This window comes from Myxocyprinus asiaticus, chromosome 36 (genome assembly GCF_019703515.2).
Source record: "Myxocyprinus asiaticus isolate MX2 ecotype Aquarium Trade chromosome 36, UBuf_Myxa_2, whole genome shotgun sequence".
NCBI lineage: Eukaryota > Metazoa > Chordata > Actinopteri > Cypriniformes > Catostomidae > Myxocyprinus > Myxocyprinus asiaticus.
This window is the reverse complement of record NC_059379.1, coordinates 25,596,465-25,622,121: the sequence shown is the minus strand read 5'-3', so window position 1 is coordinate 25,622,121 and position 25,657 is coordinate 25,596,465. Positions and strand designations below refer to the sequence as shown.

Here is a 25,657-nt window from a genome sequence, read left to right as displayed (position 1 = left end):
GGATGTGGTTGGGAGTACCTAGCCAAACTATGCACGCAGGTGGTAATGGAGTGATGGTCGCTGAGACGCGGGATGGAGCAGCATGTCTCTTCGGCAGCTTCCATTATGACTGAGCAGCCCCACACTGCTCACCCCTGAAGGGGAAGGACCTAGAAAAGGTGGTCTAAAAATGGTCTGCTTCAGCAACTATGGATGGATAACCGCAGCCATCGGAGCATCCCCCTTTGCGGTCGAAAGTAGTACAGTAGAAAATACACTTGCTTGAACATTGCTACATGGAATGTTCGAACACTTCTGGACATGGCTGAGGCATCTTAGAGGCCTAATCGAAGAACAGTCTTTGTGGCCCTTGAATTGAGGAAATATAAAATTGACATTGTGGCACTCAGTGAAACCAGGCTACATGGAGAGGGCTCCCTGACTGAAGTTGGTGCAGGCTACACCTTCTTCTGGAAAGGGGTGCCTGAGGGGACACATCGCATCCATGGAGTAGGCTTTGCCATAAAAACACACTTGATACAACACATCCCTGAATCTCCCACTGGCAGTAACGAGAGATTGATGACATGGCGTATTCCCCTAACAAAGGGCCATTTCACCACCCTCATTAGTGCCCATGCACCAACCCTGGAAGCAGAGCAGGATGTAAAAGAGGCATTTTACAGGTCTCTTGACTCCATTTTACAAAAAACTCCAGCAGCAGATAAGCTCATCCTCATGGGAGACTTCAATGCCATGGTAGGGACAGATCATCATACCTGGAGAGAAGTCCTTGGCCAGCATGGAGTGGGTAAAGTGAATAGCAGCGGGCTCAGACTCCTCTCTCTATGCTCTGAACATCACCTTGTTATCACCAACACCATATTCCAGATGAAGAACAAGCTGAAAACCACCTGGCAACACCCCCATTCAAAACATTGGCACATTCTGGACTATATTATCATTCGCCAAAAATACAGACATAATGCACTCATCACCCACGTCATGTGCGGGGCTGAGTGTGGGACAGACCACCATACGGTCAGATCTAAACTCTGCTTGGAGATTCAACCTTGCCATTGTAGAACACCCCCGAACAAAAGGTTTAACTGCCTTGGCCTAAAAAATCCCTCCACCAGGGACAACTTCAAAAGCCTTCTTTCAGACAGGCTTGATTAATTTCCTGAGGAATCAACCAACTGGTATAACCTGAGTACAATTATCCATAGTGCAGCCTCTGAAGTCCTTGGTTTCTCAAAGAAACATCACCAGGACTGGTTTGACAATAATTGCCCCATCATCCACACACTTCTACAAACAAAACACCAAGCTTATAAAGCTATTTTATCCAATCTGGACTCACCCACCCTGAAAGGTGCGTTTGCTGAGGCAAGAGCTGTTACTCAGCGGGCTCTCTGGGAAATGGAGGACAACTGGTGGATGAACAAAGCAAGGGAAATACAAGGCCTAGCAGATTGCAAAAATATGCAGGGCTTTTATGACACAATCAAAACCTTGTATGGTCCCAAAAAACATGCAATTACACCAGTTCATGCTGCAGATGGGAACTACCACTTTAAAGATCGTCATCAGATCCTAGATCGATGGGCAGACTATTTTAAGTGCCTTCTGAACCACTACAACCTGGTTGACTTTCAATCTATCAGCAAACTCCCAGATCATCCACATATCCACCATCTTGATGACTCACCACAGTTCTCTGAAGTCCTTCAAGCCATCAGAACCCTAAAGAACATTTAAAGTTCAGGAGTTGATGGAATTCCTGCAGAGATACTAAAGAACGGGGGCTACCTGCTCACTCGCCATCTACACCTTCTGATCACAAATATCTGGCAGTCAGAGATCCTCCCTCAAGAGTGGAAGGACTCCAGTATTGTGATCATTTACAAACAAAAGGGGGACAGAGCAGTTTGTAGAAACAGTTGGGGAATCTCTCTACTCTCTGCTGCGGAAAAGGTGCTGGCAAAGGTCATGCTCAACAGACTGATGACCCACATTTCTGAACACACTCACCCAGAATTGCAGTGTGGTTTTAGGAAAGGTAGGAGCACCACTGAAATGATCTTTGTCATAGGGCAGCTACAGGAGAAGTGCAGAGAATATCGTCAAGATCTTTACATAGCCTTTATTGACCTCTCAAAGGCATTTGATACTGTTAACCGTGAGATGCTCTGGAAACATCTTTCAAAACTTGGAGTACCACCCAAGTTTCTTTTCATCCTCCATCAATTATATGATGAAATACAAGCCAGAGTTATCACTGGAGGCCTCCAATCAGAGCCTTTCAGTGTTTAGTTTGGGGTCAAGCAAGGCTGTGTACTGGCTCCCATCTTGTTCAACCTGCTGCTCTCAGCCATCACACATCTATTCCATCATGCACTTGGACACACAGATGGTGTTCATATCCAGTACTGCCTGGATGGAAACCCCTTTAATATTTGATGGTTTCAGGCCCGCAATAAATCTCTAACATGTCAGATACATGAGTTGCAATATGCAGATGACTGTGCAGTCAAAGCCCATACCCCTCAATCCATGCAGTATGCCCTCAATACAATCTCCAGCATCTACCAGTCCTTTGGTCTCCAAGTCAATATTCAGAAAACAGAAATGATTGCACAGTTCTCAGAACAGCCAGCCATATTTTCGAGCTTCCACATCAATGGTGTCCACTGAAAGTGGTGGACAGATTCACCTATCTTGGCTCCACACTCTCCTCAGATTGCTCTCTTTACCATAAAATAAACTGCCACATTAACAAAGCCTTCAAAGCCTTTGGTCTCCTACGTGTAAGGGTCTTTGAGAACAAAAATTTGAGAATAGCAACCCAGGTTGCTGTTTATAATACGGCATGTGTTTCCACTCTCCTCTATGGGGCAGAGATATGGACACCATACAGAGGGCATATTGTGCTTTTGGAGGCCTTCCATGTACGATGTCTTAAAAAAAATCCTTGGTCTGTCTTGGGAGGATCGGACACCCCATACAGAGATACTGGCCAACACTAACACCCTCTGTATGGAAGCAATGCTAGCCAGACATCAGATTGTGCTTGGGGCATGTCATTCGCATGCCGGAACACCAGTTACTACGGCAAGTCCTGTATGGCCAAATCCTTACAGCAAAGGTGCTGTTGGTGGGTAGAAGAAACATCTTGAAATGCTGTGGTATTGATCCCACTCATGTTGAGACCCTCGCTCAAGACAGGTCTGTCTGGCATGCTTATTGTGCCAGTGTGACTGAAGAATTGCATCAAGCCGTACAACAGCGGAGGAATGAAAGACATGCTCAATGCCACAGGTGGGGTGCTGGCACTGCCCTAGCATCCGGCTTCTCCTGCCTCACCTGCAACAGAGTGTGTGGTTCTCGGATCGGCCTCCACAGCCACATGAAGTGGTATCAGCATCAACCCAGCTGATGCCCTCCCCTGAAACCTACCCATTCCCTAAAGCAAGTGTCATCATCGGATACGATGGACAGCTAAGAGGTTGTTTATATTATGCAGATATTATTATGGTGGTATAGAAAAACAGCTATTTGTTAAAAGACATTCCTTTATTTCTTTGTTTCAGACCACACCTTTATATACAAATATACACACTCATAGATTCAGTCAAAGAGATCTGTACCAACGTTCAGCATTTTATTGAAGATCATTCAGTGTTGTACTCAGATTCAGCCTAGCTCCACATTTTATGGAAATACTGCCTATACACATGCTTGTATCAATAAACCTGTTTCACGCTATTCCTTCTCTTGCTTCGGTGTTCTAACCAACACACCCAGCCCAGCCCAACTCAACATACCAAAACACATTAGCTCCTTGCTGTCCCACTTGGTCTCAGCTACACTCATCATTTATTTACCCTCATGCCATCCCAGATGTGTATGACTTTCTTCTGCAGAACACAAAGATATTTTGGATGAACATCTCAGCTCTGTTGTTCCACTCAATGCAAGTGAATGGTGGCAAGAACTTTGAAGCTCCAAAACTCAAATAAAAATGCCTGCAAACTAGTCTCCTTGTGGCAAAAGGACCTACAAAGCCGAGATATTTTTTCTAAAAATCTTGACGTGTGTTCAGTGGAAGAAAGAAAGTCATACACATCTGGGATCACATGAGAGTGAGAAAGTGATGAACTTTCATTTTTGGGTGAACTATCCCTTTAACATTCTAATTGAAGATAAATCACACATCCACACATCTATCCCCAAAAATAACCACTATTCATAATCTATCAAGGTGTGATTTTAAGCAATATTGGCTGTTAATGTGATAGAATGGCCATATGTTATAGTGGCATTCTGGACCTAAATGCCATAAAGAATTTCCATTCATTCTTTTACAATCATCTTTTAATTTGTGGTATGTTACTGATTTATCTGGTCATCCCCGCAGGCCACACAATCAGAGCATATGAAACACATATTCATGAAATAAACCATAGGTGTAATTACTTGCACATTATCAATGACATAAGCATCAAATGAGTAACAAAACAGCTCGTAGATACATTTCAAAGAACAACTCGAAGAATGAAGACAACAATAAAAAAAGAAAAAATAAATACTTCAGGAGATAAGACTGGGCACTTTGGTAGAATTTGAGTGCATTAGTCTTTAAAAGTAATAGTAATGCAACTAATATGACAAAGTGCTAATTCTAGCTGTTAAACAATAAAACTATTCAGTCATGTATTCATTAGCAACCTTGTTAAAGTAGTTTTCCATTTACACCCAAACTATTGCAGTGATTCCAGATTAGTTTGGGATGCTGTATCCACCAAAACATGGGGTTTGAGTTGTGCATTTTATTTTAAACAATTTACAGCTTAAATATGGACTTTTTGTGACAATAAAAATAAAAAGTCCTCCCCATGGCCAAATTTGTTGTGCATATCTTTTGTGTTTCTCATGTGACAGCACAGTGGCTAAAGAGCACTGTGAATATCAGTTTATTTCTCTTAAACTCCAACAAATACTTGCAAAAAACTCAAATAAAGAATACTGCATTACATGAAATAAGGAGCAAACATTTACACCATAAAATGTTGTTTTAGTTATACCCTTTACACTCTCTAGTTGCGTTGTTTTCTGTGGTAACTTGTGTACTTGAGCAAGTAAAACAATATATAACTACCAAATAGTTTGTAAATACATACTGTGGATGATGTACATGTATACACCCATCTCTCATCTTAATTACACAGGCACTCCCTATATCAGATTAGGTTTTATTAGTGGACAAAGATGATCTCTCTTGCTACCAAGCCAAGGACATTCAAACCTTAAAAAAATCCCATGGAAGACATTTAAAAAATAAGGTTTCCCTCTTCTCACTCCACAGAATGAGTACTTTAGTCACAGTTTTCCAACCATCTCTGCTTGTTCATAGAAATGTCTCTTATGGTTTGAATCAAGAGAGAATTTAGAGTTTCTTTTGGTCTCTCCTCCACATCTGTGACATAGTGATCTCCAAAAAGTACGTTTGTCGTATGAATGCCATTTGAGTCCTTTGACATCCTTCAAGCTTGGAGATGTCAAGAAAGAAATTGAATCTCATAAAATAGTGTCTACACTCAGATCTTCTCGTCGGTCATTTCCAAGAACTGTGCATACACATCCCTTGAGCACTCCCCTTTTTGGTTGAACAGAAACTTGTAGTAGCTGCCGTCAGCACAAATAGCTGGGAGAAGGAGAGAATGAGTTGGTGGTAAAGTGATTGGAATGAGAAGTTCAGTCCGTAAAGAGTTAAAAATGCAGTTCAGATTGTTACATTGGAAATAAGTTGTTTGCTTGTTCAAAATGCATGCATGTCACAGACTTGTAAAAATATAAAATGGCAACAATTCGATTTTATTTTATTTATTTTTTTAAAGAAAGTACCTCATCCATGCACAAAGCATGCGTACAATACCACCACAAAGTAGCTAATTATTAACCACATGCTATTAAACAATATGCTTCACAGCTCTACCTATAACAGCATTGGGTTCTGTTCCAAAGGCACAGACACAGGGTGAACCAGATGGGACCTGGAACTTGGAGAAACTCCATTTGGAGCTGAAGTACTTGGGGAGAAAACTGGCTGATGCCAAGCTGTGGTATAAGAGGGTTTGAGAGACATATGAGCAGGATATTTATGAACAATGTAAACATTGCATCACATCAATTGCAGTTGGAAGAAATGCTGGAAGATACGTAGCAGAGTTTGAAGAATTCTACACAAACCTGGATTGCTTGTTCCTTTTGGGATCCTCTGCGGCAAATATGTGAACTGTTCCATGATCGCTTGATACGCAGATAAGAGACGCATCCTGGTTGAAATTGATGCTGAAAGAAATATACACTTTTAAAAATAGACACATAAAATACAACCTCTATTGCAGGGGTTCTCAACGGGGGCGTTCAAAGGATGCTAGGGGGCGCTGAGAGCAAATTAGTAGAGAGGGGGGCATTAGGCTACAAAAGGGGGGCGTTTATCAGTCATAATAATCAAATCTATCGTCAAGTTCCTCTTTGCATTAAAACGTTTATCTAGACTTAGAGTATATCAGTTGGTTCTCAATTATACGGGATGGTATCCATTTGTACCGCAATTCATCTGATTTTGAAGTCTAGCGACGAATCTGAAATATCTGGTTTAGCAGTGTCAAATGCACAGGTGGAGGCACAACCACGGCTAATGCACCTGCATGGCTCTGTAGATGGATACGGCTCAATGGACAGAGCAGCGCGAGCGCAACGCTCTTAAAGCTCGAGCTCTTAAACTCGCAGCTTTGCGAGAATCATTGAGAAGCAAGGCACGAGAAGCAGAAACCATTTGAATTCGGCACAGAATTCTACATGACCACCCTTGAATTTACTATAGTAACACTAACTGTACTTTAGGCAGAAATAGACTGATAATAAATATTATCATATCACTACTTCAGCTGTATTATATTTGTCATAGGCTACATTAGGGGAGTGAGGGAATATAATACATTTTTGTTACAATTTATATATATATTTATATTTTGTATTTATTGTTTTTATTGTGTTTAGAGTAGGTCTACTGTTTATAATTACAAAAATGCCATAGTTTGTTTTACAGAAATCATGTTACATCCAACCATGGTAGTGAAGAAGATTCATTCATTATCAAAAAAAGGTTGAGAACCACTGCTCTATGGTAACAGAATTGGACAGTGTGCATGTAATGGATTACCAGTATATGTTGGCAGTTTGTGATCCTCTTCTTAGCTCCTGAATAAGATGACCTGCTGAAGTGTCAAATATTCTGATCAGGGTCCCCTAAAAAAATAAAAGAGGACATATTCTACATTATCCAATCACTAACATATTCAATTATCCATTTTGTTTAACAGGCAGCACTAGAATAATCTAAGAATTAATCCAGTGACATACACTGATCAGCCACAACATTAAAATCACCTGCCTAATATTGTGTAGGTCCCCCTCGTGCCACCAAAACAGCATTATAGATATACAGGATAGCATTCCAAGATTATAGTCTTCTCACCACAATTGTACAGAGCTAGACTTTGTCAGTTCGAACCAGTCTGGCCATTCTCTGTTGACCTCTCTCATCAACAAGGCATTTCCATCCGCAGAACTGCTGCTCACTGGATGTTTTTGTTTATGCACCGTTCTGAGTAAATTCTAGAGACTGCTGTGTGTGAAAATCCCAGGAGATCAGCAGTTACAGACATACTCAAACCAGCATGTCTTGCACCAACAATCATTCATGCGATTACATAATCAGCCAATCATGTGGCAGCAGTGTAGTGCATAAAATCATGCAGTCAGGAGCTTCAGTTAATGTTCACATCAACCATCAGAATGGGGGAAAGATTTTATCTCAGTGAATTGGACCGTGGCATGATTGTTGGTGCCAGATGGGCTGGTTTGAGTATTTCTGTAACTGCTGATCTCCTGGGATTTTCACACACAACAGTCTCAAGACTTTACTCAGAATGGTGCCAAAAACAAAAAACATCCAGTGAGAGGCAGTTCTGCAGATGTTAAACGTCTTTTTGATGAGAGAGGTCAACAGAGAATGGCCAGACTGGTTCGAACTGACAAAGTCTACGGTAACTCAGATAACTACTTTGTATAATTGTGGTGAGAAGAATATCATCTCAGAATGTTATTCTGAGATGCGGGTTGGCGCTGTTTTGGCAGCATGAGGGGGACCTACACAATATTAGGCAGGTGGTTTTATGTTGTGGCTGATCAGTGTAATTTGTTGTGCATGAATCCAAGTGAATGGTTTTTGACAAATATCAACACACTAAACAACTATAAAACTTCTTTAGTTTGTGGTTCACCCAAAAATGAAAATTCTGTCATAATTTAAAGGCTCTCATGTCATTCCAAACCCAAATGACTTTCTTTCTACTAGCAGACTCAACTCGATTTTGGCCGAGGGTGTCACACTTGCTGACTGTTTTGCAAAGATCTTCTATCGGAGGTATGACACACGTGCCAATTAAGAATGGTGGAGCGGTGACAGGAATACCAACTTACCACTCTCTCTCTCTCTGATTACCTGTCAAATGGAGCATGCCGAAATAACAACAAGATTACCGCGTGAGCATAAACAATTGTAAAAGGGTGATTTAGGGGTGCCTGGGTAGCTCAGCAAGCAAAGACACTGACTAACACCCCTGGAGTCATGAGTTCGAATCCAGAGTGTGGTATATTCATTAAAAAAAGCATCTTTTGTGTTCCGCATAAAGTCATACCAGTTTGGAACAACATGGGGATAAGTAAATAATGACACAATTTTCATTTATCCCTTTAACACATTTATATGCCAAAATCATCACTGCCTCTTGAGCTCACTTTTTCAGACGCTGTTGCTATCCGCGTGCCCTGAAGGTTGAGAGCGATGCAGCACAGGGCACCCTCATGGGCAGGAATGTCAACAGGAGGTTTCTCCGTGTTGGCCAGGTCTACTATCTGAACATGTCCAGAGTGAGTGGCTGGGAATGCTAGCAATGAATTGTTACTGTTTGGGCACAAGACACACAAACCTACAGAGATAATCAGAGAAAGGGGTGAGAATACGCTTTTAACATTCCTTCTGTAAATGCACATTATTTAAACTGTACTGTACTTTTGTACATTTCAGATTAACATATGCAGTTCAATATACAAAACCATGCATGAATCTCTATTATACTTTGTGAATGAGGGTCATAACCTACCTTTAGGGTTATAGCATGTTTCAAAGACATGTAGCTGGTGAGGATTATGAGTAAATGTAAAGACTTTAATCATGGAATCTAGGACCACCACAATTCTGGAATCACAAAACACACAAACTGGATTTTGCTATTTGCTTTTTAGATACTTACACCTAATAATTATTGCTTGCTTTTGTAGTTGTACAACTTCCTTAATAACTTTACAGGCTTAGGTTAACTAAAAGATTGCAATATTAACACATTATTTTAAGGATTTGACTCATTTAAAGACATTAATATTTCTAAGAGCATATTCCATAAGAGCCTGTAGGTTTGAGTCAAAGTCAAAGAGGGTGAAAGTAGTCTGTTGTTATGGCTACACCATGTCTATACTGTATTTGCCAACATTTAATATGAAGCTGAAGGAGTTATTTATTCACCAGCCATTTGTGATATATTGCCACTTTGAATCTTTTCTTGCAATTTTACAACGTAAATTATTCTGAATTGTCAATATACTGATTGACTGCCTCAATGCAAAGCATAAGAATTAATATCCTGAAATATTATCTACAAATAAAATATCATAAATCAGTTACTGGAATATTTTCAGAATAAAAGTCTAACAAATATCATATCCAAGATTTTCAAGTAATGAATTTAACTAAAAGAATATATATGAGGGTGAATTGAAATACCTGTCACGCCGAAGCTTAACAGCTTTGACCTCAGTGGAAAACTCAATTTCTATCACAGTCTTTTTCTTGAGGTCATCCCAAATCATCACTTAAAAAAAGAAGGGGGAAAATAAAAAAAGTTTTCAACCATTTATGTACTGTATATTAGAACTGTGTTAAATTATTCCTGTGTGAACCAGTTCAAAAAATACCAACTGAATTCAACCATTCACTAGTACAGTGGTTCTCAACCTTTCTTTGATGAACGCCCCCCTACTTCATTCAAATGGTTTCCGATTCTTGCAAAGCTGCGAGTTTAAGAGTTCGAGCTTTAAGAGTGTTGCGCTGCCCTTTCCATTGAGCCGTATCCATCTACAGAGCCATGCAGTTGCATTAGCCGAGGTTGTGCCTCCAACTGTGCATTTGACGCTGCTAAACCAGATACTTCAGATGCGTCACTAGACTTCAAAATCAGATGAACCATGTTACAAATGCATACCATCCCGTATAGAGAACCAACTGATATACTCCAAGTCTAGATAAACGTTTTAATGCAAAGAGGAACTTGACGATAGATTTGATTATGAATGATAAACGCCCCCCATTTGTACCCTAATGCCCCCCTCTCTACTAATTTGCTCTCAGCGCCCCCTGGCATCCTTTGAATACCCCCTGGGGAGCGGTACCACCCCCGTTGAGAACCCCTGTACTTATACATGCACTCAAAAGGAACACATATGTGAGAATGCTGTTTGTAGACTACAGCTCAGCATTCAACACCATAGTGCCCTCCAAGCTTGATGTGAAACTCCAGGCTCTGGGCTTAAACAGCTCACTTTGCAGCTGGATCCTGGACTTCCTGTCAAGCAGACGCCAGGTGGTTAGAATGGGCAGCAACATCTCCTCATCACTGACCCTCAACACTAGAGCACCACAGGGCTGTGTTCTCAGCCCACTCTTGTATTCCCTGTACACACATGATTGTGTGGCAACACACAGCTCCAGTGCCATCATTAAGTTTGCTGATGATACGACGGTGGTAGGTCTGATCACTGACAATGATGAAACAGCCTACAGAGAGGTGCACACTCTGACACGCTGGTGTCAGGAGCACAACCTCTCCCTCACCGTCAGTAAGACCAAGGAGCTTGTGGTGAACTTCAGGAAAAAAGACAGAGAACACAGCCCCATCACCATCAATGGAGCACCGGTGGAGAGAGTCAGCAGCTTCAAGTTCCTCTGTGTCCACATCACTGAGGAACTCAAATGGTCCATCCACACTGAGGCTGTTGTGACGAAGGCTCACCAGCGCCTCTTCTTCCTGAGATGGCTGAGGATGTTTGGAATGAACCACCACATCCTCACACGGTTCTACACCAGCACTGTAGAGAGCATCCTGACTGGCTGCATCACTGCCTGGTATGGCAACAGCACTGCCCTCAACCGCAAAGCCCTGCAAAGGGTGCTGCGAACTGCCAGACACATCATCGGAGGTGAGCTTCCCTCCCTCCAGGACATCTATATTAGGTGGTGTGTGAAAAAAGCTCAGAGGATCATCAGAGACTCCAGCCACCCGAGCCATGTGCTGCTCTCACTGCTACCATCAGGCAGGCGGTATCTCAGCATCAGGACCCGCACCAGCCGACTTCATGATAGCTTCTTCCCCCAAGCAATCAGACATTTGAACTCTTGATCGCTCACGATACATATATCAGCACTGCACTTTATTAGCCTCAGACTGGATTCACATTTTATACTTCTCTTAATAACACACTGGCAACTGACTATCAACAGACAGCTGAATGTCAACACAACACTTCATATTTATTTCCACTGATTACATGGGGGAGGGAGTGTACAGTGTATTTTTATTGTATGCAGTCTTCTTATTTTGTGTATACTGTATATTATTAGGCGTATATTGTATATTGTGTTGTGTAACAAGACGTGTAAACTGTTGTGTAAATCAGATGTTTATTGTAATTGTCATACTGCTATGTTGCTTGGAACTGCACCCAATAATTTCACCCACTGTTGCACTTGTGTATATGGTTGAGTGACAATTAAGGGATTTGATTTGAACAGGCTTTTTGAAATACCACTGACATGTAATGGTGCTCAACATGAGTCACCTTATACACATCTTATTTTATGCATAATTATGTCATAAAGCTATTTATTTATCCGCTGTCTGTGATAAAAAAAAATAAAAAAAATCTACCTTTATTGGGAGGGTACTTGGGTTTTTTTCCTCCTCCAACAAGTGCAAGATAATTGCACCGAAAAAGCATCTCCACGTGACCGATTCCTCCCTCAAGAAACTCTGAGAGCAAAAAGAACAATTAATTAGAGTCAACAGCTCCAGCAATAAAACGAGGATAACTATCCCCGACAAAGATCTCATAAACTGACTCTAAATGGTAAATGAATAACAAACAGATGCATCTGTTGCTATTCCTTATAGTTTCTAAAAGAAATGACATTAATTGTGGGTGAAATGTGTTTCTGTGGTTATAATTACTCCTTTTCCATGAAAAACAAGATCTGCAGACCGTCTGAATGTGCTAAAAAAATCATGACTGAATCACCATGTATTCATACCTAAAGAACTTCTGCATATACCCAATTATTCACATATTCAGAAATGTCTGTTCTGAGGAAGTTAGTAACTTCCATATATCATTATATAGTATTATGCCTTATTGTATTATCCCTGTCTGAGGCTGAACTCTCTTATTTGGAGTGTTTTCACATTGCACTGTGTCTGCGACATTGGCCAGTCTGCACTTACTTGTACATATAATAGCAGATGACATTTAGAAATTACACATGAGCAGCAATGTCAAATGTATTTGAGTAAATAGCAGGCTCACCTTGTTTTTCCTTTTCTTTAAGAGGGTCTGAGTTATACACCCTGAATCCATTTTCCATTCCACATGCAAAACATCCTGGTGGGAGAAAAGGGCATGCTATTAAGGGAAACCATGCATGGAATAAAAATTACTCCTCTCAGAGGGATGCTGAGATTTCCTGCTGCTCTAAGAGGTACACAGCTTCACCTTCAAGAGGACAGTCAGTCCTGGAGACTGGTAAAACAGATAAACCATACCCATGTTAATGCGTGTTGATCGTGGGTGCCAATATCATACCACACCACAATTCTGTATGACTTCATTATTTTATATCAGAACATTATCAACTTATCAGAATAAAATGTATTTGCCTAGAATGTTTGCACTTCCTAGGAAGCTGGCACATGATACAAATACAGAGCATGTGAAAAAAATGTCAACACTAAAGAGGACAGAATATGGAATATTCTTGTTATATATAATGTTTAGGTGGGTTCAGGATGCTGGATGTCAGCGTTTGTGTTCTGGTGATGATCTAAGAGCAGGAGCCTGTTTAGTAGTGTTGTTCAATTATTAATGGTCTTTACATCCGGTTATGATTCTGAATCCAAGTGTGCTAATACAATGTGTTCTTTAAACTATGCAACTGTATAAATCCTGTTTAAACCAGTTTACTATCCTATCATCCTTATAGATAGTTAACGTTATTTGGCTATTCGTCATAAAATGCTGTTTAAAAACACAGTTAGTTGAGAAAATGTGTTATATTGTGGTACAGTTGTTACAGTTAATAAAATGATCATAATTATCACATCATGCAAGTAAAATGCATCGTAAAGTGTTATTTAAGTTTATTCAGAATCAAAATGTCCAGATTCCTCCCTTTGCAAGCTTGAAAGACACGCCAAACCACCAGTTTTGGAGCTAGCTAGCATTTGCTTTTAGCCTAGATAAATCAAGATCAAAAACGGTCAATGTTTACTTGAAATGTGTTGAAATATGTTAGCTTTCTAACAACGTTACAGTTTATATTCCAGCATGACGTTGTGACAACAGCATGGCAATACAGGAATACAGGATAATGCAATTCAGGAATCCTGACATCAGCCCTTCAAAGATAAACACTCATGTGACTTCATCTTTGTTGCTAACCATCTGTTGTAAAACAGTAATCATGTTTATCAAGTTTAACATATCTTACAACTAAACGCAACATCTTCACCAAAGTCAGATTATTTATTATATCTGGCTTCTATGATTCATTACGGTAACAAAGTATCAGAGTTACGTTAGCTTGCTTTCTAGCTAGCTAAGTGTAGACATCTTACCGTGATCCTGATTAAATCCAGAAAAAAGTAATCCATTACCGTGAGGATTGGATGGTAATAAGTTCATAGCGCTCGGTGTTATTTGACTAATCTACATGAAAAGAATATTACCCTGACACAGCGACAGCATTCCTCAAGCCACCTATGAGGGCTAAAGTTGGTAGGCTAATGCTAGGTACGTGGGATTTAATTTCATGACTGTCTCTCCTGCCAGGAAATAAAATTGGCAGAGCGACTCTCGTTCCTCCTCTCTCATGTGCACAAACACTGCGTTTACCGTTATGTCATTACAGAAGGCTGTTTTTCATTTTCATGCTTTAGATGGTTTGTTTTTCAAAATGGTTAGAGGTTTTCAAAAGGCAAGCTCTTCACATTTGACGCCGCGATGTCGGTATTTTTAATTCTGCACTTTCTGTGCTTCCGGGATTTAAAAAAAACAAACAAATATGCGTTGGATTTGTATGGGAAGTCGTATTGGTTTGTGGGAGTAAATATATTGTAAACAACATTACTTTTATGTCACATTAGCATTTTCAATATTGTTCAATTTAAGTATAATAGTGGGGAAAGTCATACTGCCACAGCCCCAGTGGCCTAATGGATAAGGCACTGGCCTCCTAAGCCAGGGATTGTGGGTTCGAGTCCCATCTGGGGTGAATAGTTTTTGACACAATCACGTATTGTTTGTGCATTTGCATTATAGTATTTGCCGAACTACCCAATCTATATAAGCATGTTGCGATTAGTACATCACACAGTTGTATAAAATTCAGATCAACAAGGAAACTTTTACATTGTAAGGAGTATTATACAGAAATTGCCTTACAAGTGCAAAATATTCCCTTTCATGTGTCTGACCAGTTCTGACCAATTGCTCATCATTACTCCGAGGTAAATCAGACAAGTGTCACATTCAGACAGATATTTACATAGTACAAGCACTTAAAGGAATATTCTGGGTTCAATACAAGTTAAGATCAACTGACAACATTTGTGACAAAATGTTGATTACCACCAAAAAATAAGTTCGACTCATTCCTCATTTTCTTAAAAAATAATAATAATAATAATAATAATAATAAAAAACTGGGTTACTGCTAGGCACTTACAATGGAAGTGAAAGGACCCGATTTTTGGAGGGTTTAAAGGCAGAAATGCAGCTTATAATTTTGTAAAAGCACTTGCATTAATTCTTCTGTTAAAACTCATCTATTATTTGTGCTGTAAAGTTGTTTAAATTGTAATTTTTACAGTTGTTTTAGGGTTTGTTGACATTACATCATCATGGCAACGAAAGTTTTAAAATTGGCAATAACTTTACACAGAAAAGGTTAATAAGTGATTTTATCACACTAAAATCATGTTTACATGTATAATGTTTATGTCTTGTGGCTATTCATTTGAAAAAGTGAGTATGTTCACAAATTGTCCCCCTTTCACTTCCATTGTAAGTGCCTCACTGTAACCTAAATTTTTTTTTAAGTAAAGGAGGGGCAAGGCAAAATTAGTTTTGTGGTAATCAATATTATGCCACAAATGCTGTGGATTGAGCTTAACTTGTGTTGAACCCGGAATATTCTTTTACCTAATATTAGCCCTTGCATGTTCCTTTAGATATAGATGTTAGAACAGAAGGCATCAAAGAGGTTCTATGATGTAATGGTTAGCACTCTGGATGCTGAATTCAGTGATCTGATTTCAAATCTCAGTGGAACTTTCATATTACTTGCATATACTGTAGTTTATTTGCTCGCCTAGAATGAAAAAAAAAAAACCGTATCAGACCGTGTTACCAACTACGCACATACCGAGAAGGAATTATTTTAAAACAGTTACATTGAAACATTTTTCTTTTTTTAAGCAGAATTTATGTCCAGCTTTGTTCTGTGATTATCAGTGATGTGCAATATTATGGCAATGCTTATGTAAACAAGTCTTGTTTCATGTCAGGATGATCGGCTTTCACATGTCCCAGTCGGTAAGTAGTCTTCAAGATGTTCAGGATGAAGATGTGTGATATGATAACTAATATACTGTAGCCAGTAGATACTGAAGTTATGTCTTCTTGCAGATAAACTGAAGATAACATATAGTCGGAGCAGTGGACCAGGTGGTCAACATGTCAACAAGGGTAATATAATGTTGCTGTACTGTACCAAGGACTATGCTGATATTGTATTCATTCCAGCACTGTGTGAAGATATTCTGCACACATAATTGTTTATATATCATTATGTGTAGGATCTGCCTTATGTAACATAGACGTGGTCAAGGGAATGGGTTTGTCAATAAAGCAGCCTTCTGGTCAAATTAAACCCTCATGCCATCCCAGATGTGTATGAATTTCTTTCTTCTGCAGAACACAAATTAAGGTTTTTAGAAGAATATCTCAGCTCTGTAGGTCCATACAGGGCCGTAACCACAATATGAGGGGACAAGTCTTCTCCAATAATCAGATTTGGCCATAATTGATATTCTTGTTGCTGTTCTGCCGCAGTCCATTATGCACCACTGTCTAATTATCATTAAGTTGTTGCAAGAATAACATAATGGTTTTAAAAGGTTTAATTTTTAGCGTGCTCAGTAGTCTAACATTGCTCGTCAATGTCATTTGAGATAGCCAATCAAATCGATGAAGGCTGGACTCAGGTGTCAGAAGCTAAGCGGGAACCTCGTGGTAGGGATGAGCGATACCACTTATTTTCTTTTCGATCCGATACCAATAATTTCAAGTCCAATATCGTTGATACCGAGACCAATACTGATACTTCAATTAAACTGATTTGACTTGGGATAAAATGGGTAATTTAAAATATGATTTTTATCATAATTCAGGTCATTATTATTTCATTTTTTGTTACATTTGTGAGCCTTAACAGAAAATTATTTAACTTCTGTTTTGTTTACCCTTAGAAACATTAACCATGGTTTCAATACAGTAATTAAAGTTTAACCATAGTATTTAGTTACCACACAATAAACCATGATTACTACTACAATATTACTGTAGTAAAACCATGGTTTCAGCCAAAAAATAAAAAGAAACACACATGGTTACTACAATATTACTTAGTTAAACAATGGCTAACTATTTTTTTAATTACTTATTAACAACAAATACACACAAGCTCATTATAAGAAATGTCACCTTTGCATATGTTGTTATTTTAGCATGAATTTACTCCAGAAGCTGTTTCTCTGATTTTCTATCATTAGCTCTACAAGGCACCGATCCCTCTTGTTTGAATGAGCCTAGTGATGGTGCAAGCACTTGTCTGCTTATATCTTTCAGCATGCATGTTAAGATGAGCGAAAGAAGAAATAGTTCCCATCCTGCACAATTATTTGCTAATATAGCCTAATCCTTTTTATTTTACTTTGAAGCTTATGATTATTGTTCATGTTCATGGTAACCAAATAATAATATCCCTAATTATTATTTTTTTTTTTTAGAATTTATATTTTTGTGTGAGGATCGATATTTTTGATACAACATCATTATCGGCCACCCATCGACCTCCCATCCCTACCTTGTGGATGAGCAAGTAGTTCAGGTTAAGAAAGTTATAAGTGTCAAGTAAGATGTAAGTTGAAGTCAGAAGTTTACACTTAGGTTGAAGTCATTACAACAAATTTTTTAACGACTCCACCTTTTTAATATTAGCAAACTATAGTTTTGGCAAGTCATTTAGGACAACTACTTTGTGCATGACATGAGTAATTTTTCCAACAATAGTTTACAGACAGATTGTTTTACTTTTATTTGACTATATCACAGTTCCAGTGGGTCAGAAGTTTACATACACTAAGTTAACTGTGCCTTTAAGTAGTTTGGAAAATTCCAGAAAATGATGTCAAGCCTTTAGACAATTAGCCAATTAGCTTCTGATAGGAGGTGTACTTAATTGGAGGTGTACCTGTGGATGTATTTTAAGGCCTACCTTCAAACTCAGTGCCTCTTTGCTTGACATCATGGGAAAATCAAAAGAAATCAGCCAAAACCTCAGAAAAAAATTGTGGACCTCCACACATCTGGTTCATCCTTGGGAGCAATTTCCAAACACCTGAAGGTACCACGTTCATCTGTACAAACAATAGTACACAAGTATAAACACCATGGGACCACGCAGCCATCATACTGCTCAGGAAGGAGATGCATTCTGTCTCCTAGAGATTCATGTATTTTGGCTCAAAAAGTGCAAATCAATCCCAGAACAACAGCAAAGGACCTTGTGAAGATGCTGGAGGAAACAGGTAGATAAGTATCTATATCCACAATAAAATGAGTCCTATATAGACATAACCTGAAAGGCTGCTCAGCAAGGAAGAAGCCACTGCTCCAAAACCACCATAAAAAAAAGCCAGACTACAGTTTGCAAGTGCACATGGGAACAAAGATCTTTTTTGAGAAATGTCCTCTGGTCAAATGAAACAATAATTGAACTGTTTGGCTATTATGACCATCATTATGTTTGGAGGAAAAAGGGTGAGGCTTGCAAGCTGAAGAACACCATCCCAACTAGTGTTGGGTTCGAGTCCACCTTAGTCGCGTCCGAGTCAAGTCAGAGTCCAAAAGGGGCCGAGTCGGACTCAAGGCCAAGTCCATAACAGGCTGAGTCCGAGTCAAGTCCGAATGAATCTAATTGTAACCGTAAACTCAAAATCAATATTTTAAGCTTATTTTAAATTTCACAACTAAGAAAAAAAAATTGTCAACATAAATGTAACAAAAACAGCTCTATATTTTGTGATTAGTTTCCTGCTGAACAAACTTCAAAGTGGTTTCAGAATGAAAGTATATGCTTAAGGTGTATGAAGACAAAACTGTCCTTCAAAACACTTATTGCATTTTGTTGATATTTCAGTTATTTGTTGCTTTCCCCCTCCAGTCAAACATAGACTAAAGAAAGTGAAAGCTGCCTTAATCATTAGTCACAACATTGGAACCTAAAATTCTAATTAAAATCCCTACATATCAACATTTAAAGGAATGTTCCAAGTTAAGCTCAATCAACAGCATTTGTGGCATAATATTGATTATCACAAAAATGTATTTCGACTCATCTCTCCTTTTCTTTAAAAAAAGCAAAAATTGAGGTTACAGTGAGGCACTTACAATGGAAGTGAATGGGGAAAATGAAAGTGAATGTGGCCAATTTTTGGAGGGGTTAAACAAAGAAATGTGAAGCTTATAATTTTATAAAAGCACTTGCATTAATTCTTCTGTTAAAATTCATGTATTATTTGAGCTGTAAAGTTGTTTAAATAGTCATCTTTGCAGTCGTTTTAGGGTTTTTTGACATCGTCATGGCAAAGAAGTTGTAAAATTGGATATAACTTTACACAGATGCGGTTAGTAAGTGATTTTATCACACTAAAATTATGTTTACATGCATATCCTTTATTTCTTGTGGCTATAGTTTTGAGGTTAAAGTTCAAAATTGGCCCTAATCACTTCCATTTTAAGTGGCTCACTGTAACCCAGATTTTTGCTTTTTTTTAAGAAAAGGAGTGATAAGTCAAAATCCGTTTTTGTGGTAATCAACATTATGCCACAAATGCTGTCGATTGAGCTTAACTTGTATTGAACCCGGAATATTCCTTTAAGTGCTTGTACTATGTAAATAGTGCAGGTATCTGTCTGAATGTGACACTTGTCTGATTTACCTCTGTGCTCATGGGGAAAAAGAACATTCAGAAAACACCCCGCTTAAATTTCACGTGTTGCGCGAATACATGGATCGGCTTCTTTCAGCTCGTTGTTGAAAACACATTTTTGCATTATTTTGGCCATTTGCGATGACTGACAGGACGACATAAGGGCATGACGTCATTACCAGACACATTTCAGCTGATTTGCTGAAGACTAGAATGAAATCGTCAAGTCAACGTGCAACGCAACAAAATTGACTTTCTTCTCTGCCAACGATACCAGAGACAATAGCGAGAAGGGCGGGGGCGGTGGAACGAGGCACCCACACAGACCCCCCAATTTGGGGGCTTGTTGAAGTGGGTTTCGCACAGTGAGCCACACAAGCTAGAACCGCCACTGCTTTATGTTTTCGTCATGCCAGCCACCTCGGTAGTCGATGTTATACAGCAGTCTCCGTAGTAACATTCAGTCATATTTGTTGACTGAGTGTGCAGCTCTGCACATGCGTATGTGTGTGCGTGTGTTTGCTCAACACAGTGAAACAAACTCTGGCTCAGTCTACAACATCAGGGGGTGCTACAACTACTTTCAGACAGAGTGTCCATTTATTTCTGTTTCGTTATTTTTATTTATTTATTTAGTTCATTGCATCACTAATCAAATGCCATGGATTCGGAAAACAATCCCAAGTCTCAAAGTCTCGAGCCCGAGTAAAAATGCATCGGAGTCCATGACAAGTACAAGTCCATTAAAATTGAACTCATGACTCGGACTCAGTCCCAACCGTGAAGCATGTTGTGGGGGTGCTTTGCTGCAGGAGGGACTGGTGCACTTCACAAAATAGATGGCATCATGAGGAAGGAAAATTATGTGGATATATTGAAGCAACATCTCAAGACATCAGCCAGGAAGTTAAAGCTCTGTCAAAAATGGGTCTTCCAGATGGACAATGACCCCAAGTATACCTCCAAAGTTGTGGCAAAATGGCTTAAGGACAACAAAGTCAAGGTATTGGTGTGGCCATCAAAAAGCCCTGACCTCAATCTGATAGAAAATTTGTGGGCAGAACTGAAAAAGCGTGTGCGAGAAAGGAGGCCTACAAACCTGACTCTGTTACACCAGCTCTGTCTGGAGGAATGGGGCAAAATTCCAGCAACTTATTGTGAGAAGCTTGTGGAAGGCTACCCAAAGTGTTTGACCCAAGTTAAACAATTTAAAGGCAATGCTACCAAATACTAACAAAGTGTATGTAAACTTCTGACCCACTGGGAATGTGATGAAAGAAATAAAAGCTGAAATAAATCATTCTCACGACTTATTCTGACATTTCACATTCTTAAAATAAAGTAGTGATCCTAACTGACCTAAAACAGGGAATGTCAATTAAATGTCAGGAATTGTGAAAAACTGAGTTTAAATGTATTTGACTAAGGTGTATGTAAACTTCTGACTTCAACTGTAACTAAACATGCAATATTTGCCCACTGTTTTATGATTTCAATTTACAGATTGTAAACAGATTGCAATTTCCAATGGTGTAAACTATTCACCATTTGGCGAAGTTCGCCGTTTTTGTTGAAAATATGTCATGTACATTATGTGATTCGTATGTCATTCATAATTGTGATTCAATTTGTGAATGTGAAAACATTAATGGAGTAGTTTTCAGCATATCAGACTTAAGACAAAGAGCGAATGTGTGTATATTGTAAATTATTTGAATTAATGTGGTTATCTGGCAAGCTTTTGAAGGAGCTTTTTAGAAAATTCACTTGACGTCGTCTCAGAAAATGATCTATAAAACACAAAGTAGAGCGTTACCACCCACAGATTAGAACAAGAACATGGTAAGACCTGTGACTTGTGGCTTCCACTGAGTTTTTAGGTTGTGGCAAGGACAGTGTCTTATACTGTACTTTTAATGCAATTATAAATATTATGAGGTATTAATTTACAATCAATTTAAGATTTTCTAGATAACTTCTTTGTCTTTAATTCTGAATTTTGTACAGCATCTCCTAAGAGTCTTCTTTTAAAAGAGACCATTTTATTTTGAGTATGTCCTTGTCAGGTCTGTGCTCAAAAATGAGCCACCAGTTAAGAGTTAGTTCACCTGAAAATGAAATATGTACTTTTACTCACTCATTTACTCACCCGTATGTTGTTCAAAACCCACATGCTGTTACTTGGAACATAAAAATAGATATTTTAAGCTTCTCTATTCCATAGAATAACAGTTATAATGAGTAGGAACTGTCAAGCTTCATAAAGGAGAAATTCTATAAAGCACTATTAAAGGTTCAGTTCAGTATAAAGACAGCATAACAGTAGTCCATATGTCAAGTGCACTTTATTCCAAACTTTCTGGGGTCCATGCAATGCAAGTGAATGGTGGCCAGAACCTTGAAGTTCCAAAAATGCCAAAAATGCAACATAAAAGTAATCCATAAGACTCCAGTGGCTTAATCTATACATCTCCCCCTTTGACAAGCTCTGACCAGTAGGTGGCGATATGTAGAAAAATGTAAATTGCAAAAAAATAAAAGAAGAATGTGGAAGTGAAAGTGGAGATTTATAGTAAAAAAGGACTTGATCTGTTTCTCACCCACACCTATCATATCGCTTCTGAAGACATGGATTTAACCAATGGAGTCGTATGTGTTACTTTTATGCTGTCTTTATGTGCTTTTTGGAACTTCAAAGTTCTGGCCACAATTCACTTGCATTGTATGGACAAACAAAGCTGAGATATCCTTCTAAAAATCTTAATTTGTGTTCTGCATAAGAAAAAAGTCATGAGGGATGGCATGAGGGTGAGTAAATTAGATCATTTTTATTTTTTATACACTATATCTTTAAACTTACAATTCTTAATTGCATTAAATGTACATTCATTACATGAATTGCGTTAAGCAGCAAGGAAGGTCTGTCAGTTAAGTCAATGTTCAATTTGTCACTTTATGTTAATATTCCATTGCAGTCGGTACAAAAGCAGAGGTACGTTTTCTTGTGCAAACAGCAGACTGGATTCCAGAAGAAGTAAAGAGAGAGAGAGATTCTCTTGAAGGTACATGTACATGTTTAATCAGTGCTATAATGAAATATGCACCACTTTAAAAAGTGCACCTTACTGTCAGTACTCATATGTGCACTACTACACAATGCAGTATAATGTTTATGTATAAACAGTTTAAACAGTGCAGTACTCATATGTGAATATACAGTGCTCAAGGCATAAATACTCTTTAACAGAATAAAACTCGTGTGAACAAAGCAGGAGAGTTAATTGTGACTTCAGAGATTAGCAGAAGCCAGCAGAGAAACCTAGAAGACCGTATACAGAAGATCTCAGAAATTATTACTGAGCCTAGCCTGCGGCCACCAGAGCCATCTGCAGAGGATGTCACTGAGGGCTCATAGGTAAGTATGCATAAAGCAGAACTTTATCATTACAAAATATTAAAAAAATGTAATGCTGTGTCACAGGTACAGTATTTCATAAATATCTGTTCTTTGTCCAGGTTAGAGAAAATAAATTTGGCATGACAGAAGAAGATACATGCTGCAACAAAACAAGCAAGCCGAGTTGACTTTGACTGAACCCATAACATTATTTTTTCTTCACAGAGAATTCCATATTGAAACATTGTAAAATGAAACCTTGTAAAAGAAAAAAAGATGTGTTGATTTGCTGTACATAATGCATATAGGTAATTGTACCCTTCAAGCCCACCAAAATCTATTTTCAGACATTTTATTTCATAGAAAATCACGAAGAAACATTTTTTATATATCATTTAATAAGAGATTAAGTTTAATCCCTTCCATGTCAATTTTTAAAAAATAAAATATGCAATCAAATATGTTGATTAACTGATTTGATATAATGTATGTGCTGTTTATATATATATATATATATATATATATATATATATATATATATATATATATATATATATATACACACACACACCAGACACTTTATTAGGAACACCTGTACATCTACTTACTCATGCGATTATCTAATCAGCCAATCGTGTGGCAACAGTGTAATGTATAACATCATTCAGATATGGGTCAGGAGCTTTAGTTAATGTTCACATCAACCATCAGAATGGGGAAAAAATTTGATCTCAGTGATTTTGACCATGGCATGATGGTTGGTGCCAGACGGGCTGGTTTGAGTATTTCTGTAACTGCTGATCTCCTGGGATTTTCACGCACAACAGTCTCTAGAGTTTACTTCGAATGGTGCCAAAAACAAAAAACATCCAGTGAGCAGCAGTTCTGTGGATGAAAATGCCTTGTTGTTGACAGAGGTCAGAGGAGAATGGCCAGACTGGTTCGAGCTGACAGAAAAGCTACAGTAACTAAGATAACCCCTGTGTATAATTGTAGTGAGCAGAATAGCATCTCAGATTGCACAACACGTTGAACCTTGAGGCGGATGGGCTACAACAGTAGAAGACCACGTCGGGTTCCACTTCTGTCAGCCAAAAACAGAAAGCTGAGGCTGCAGTGGGCCTACCAAATGAATGTCACAGCAAAAATCGAGATTCAGACCAGTCAATGTTTTCCCAATTGTCTACCATCCAGTGGGACCCGGAGGGGTCTTCTGCTGCTGTAGCCCATCCGCCTCAGTGTTTGTCATGTTGTATGTTCAGAAATTCTTTTCTGCATAGCACTGTTGTAACGCATGTTTATTTGGGTTACTGTCACCTTCCTGTCAGCTTGGACCAGTCTGGCCATTCTCCACTGACCTTTGTCATTAACAAGCCATTTTTCGCATACAGAACTGCTGTCACTGGATGTTTTTTGTTTTTCGCACCATTCTCTTTACACTCTAGAGACTGTTGTGCTTGAAAATTTCAGGGGTTCAGCAGTTACAGAAATACTCAAAACAACCTGTCTGGCACCAACAATCATGCCAGGATTGTTGATGTGAATGATTTTATACATTACACTGCTGCCGTACGATTGGCGGATTAGATAATCAGCTGATATATATAATAGATATATAGATCAGCTGGAAAAACATGAAAAACAAAACTGTATAACACCATTTAACATTTATAACAACAAAATAATTAATTCTTTAACATGTAAAATACGTCTGATCACTAATGAAGTGGCATAACAATTTTCAGCCTATTCCTCTATTCCTAAATATTTTCTCACCAGAAAGAAGTTAAATGAAAAAGTACAGTGCATTCATAAAGTATTCAGACTCCTTCATTTTATATATATATATATATATATATATATATATATATATATATATATATATATATTTCTTTTTTACATTTTATGTTTGCAGCCTTATGCTAAAATGCTTTAAATTATTTTATTTTTCACATCATTCTACACTCCATACCCCAAATAATGACAAAGCAAAAACCAGATTTTTCATAACTTTGCAAATGTATTAAAAATAAAGAACTGAAATATCACAGTGACATAAGTACCCTTAGTACTTAGTTGAATCACCTTTGGCAGCGATTACAGCATCAAGTCTTTTGGGTATGATGCGACAAGCTTTGCACATCTGGATTTGGGGATTTTCTGCCATTCATCTCTGCAGATCCTCTCAAGCTCTGTCAGGTTGGATGGGGACCATCGGTGGACAGCCATTTTCAGGACTCTCCAGAGATGTTCGATTGGGTTCAAGTCCGGTCTCTGGATGGGCCACTCAAGGACATTCACATAGTTGTCCCTAAGCCACACTTGCATTGTCTTGGCTGTGTGCTTAGGGTCATTGTCCTGTTGGAAAGTGAACCTTCAGCACAGTCTGAGGTCCTGAGTGCTCTGGACCAGGTTTTCATTAAGGATATCTCTGTATTTTGCTGCGTTCAGATTTCCTTTAACCCTGACCAGTCCCCCAGTCCCTGCCGCTGAAAAACACCCTCACAGCATGATGCTACCACCACCACGCTTCACCGTTGGGATGCTATTG

The 25,657-nt window shown here is 38.8% G+C and overlaps 1 protein-coding gene, 1 non-coding gene and 1 pseudogene across 4 annotated transcripts; 2 read left to right on the top strand and 1 right to left on the bottom strand.

Annotated features, from left to right (window-relative positions):
• Window positions 1-2,285: 2,285 nt before the first annotated feature.
• Window positions 2,286-14,453, bottom strand: LOC127427507 (WD repeat domain phosphoinositide-interacting protein 3). 3 transcript variants are annotated; one of them, XM_051675173.1, is made up of 10 exons: window positions 14,163-14,235; window positions 12,745-12,819; window positions 12,093-12,194; window positions 9,893-9,980; window positions 9,216-9,310; window positions 8,851-9,041; window positions 7,211-7,296; window positions 6,232-6,333; window positions 5,978-6,099; window positions 2,286-5,686 (listed from the first exon to the last, which is right to left on the bottom strand). In XM_051675173.1, exons 1-10 carry the CDS (start codon window positions 14,179-14,181, stop codon window positions 5,580-5,582), a joined length of 987 nt encoding a protein of 328 aa, XP_051531133.1. In that variant the 5' UTR covers window positions 14,182-14,235; the 3' UTR covers window positions 2,286-5,579. The 3 variants fall into 3 exon arrangements, with proteins under 3 accessions (XP_051531133.1, XP_051531134.1, XP_051531132.1); XM_051675174.1 differs by lacking the exon at window positions 14,163-14,235 and adding an exon at window positions 14,329-14,453 and having other exon boundaries at window positions 2,287-5,686; XM_051675172.1 differs by having other exon boundaries at window positions 2,288-5,686; window positions 14,052-14,305.
• Window positions 14,437-23,124, top strand: LOC127426841 (peptidyl-tRNA hydrolase ICT1, mitochondrial-like; annotated as a pseudogene).
• On the top strand, window positions 14,635-14,707 carry trnar-ccu (transfer RNA arginine (anticodon CCU)). The gene has a single exon. It is a non-coding gene; the product is annotated as a tRNA-Arg (tRNA).
• Window positions 23,125-25,657: the final 2,533 nt, after the last annotated feature.

Bases quoted from the DNA above. Each gene is read 5' to 3' on its own strand.
- LOC127427507 (XM_051675172.1), bottom strand. From the start codon at position 14,118: ATGAACTTATTACCATCCAATCCTCACGGTAATGGATTACTTTTTTCT. The intron at 9,042-9,215 runs GTAGGTTATGAC...TTATCTCTGTAG, and splicing joins AACATGCTATAACCCTAAAG to GTTTGTGTGTCTTGTGCCCA. The intron at 5,687-5,977 runs GTAGAGCTGTGA...TCCTTCTCCCAG, and splicing joins AGAACCCAATGCTGTTATAG to CTATTTGTGCTGACGGCAGC.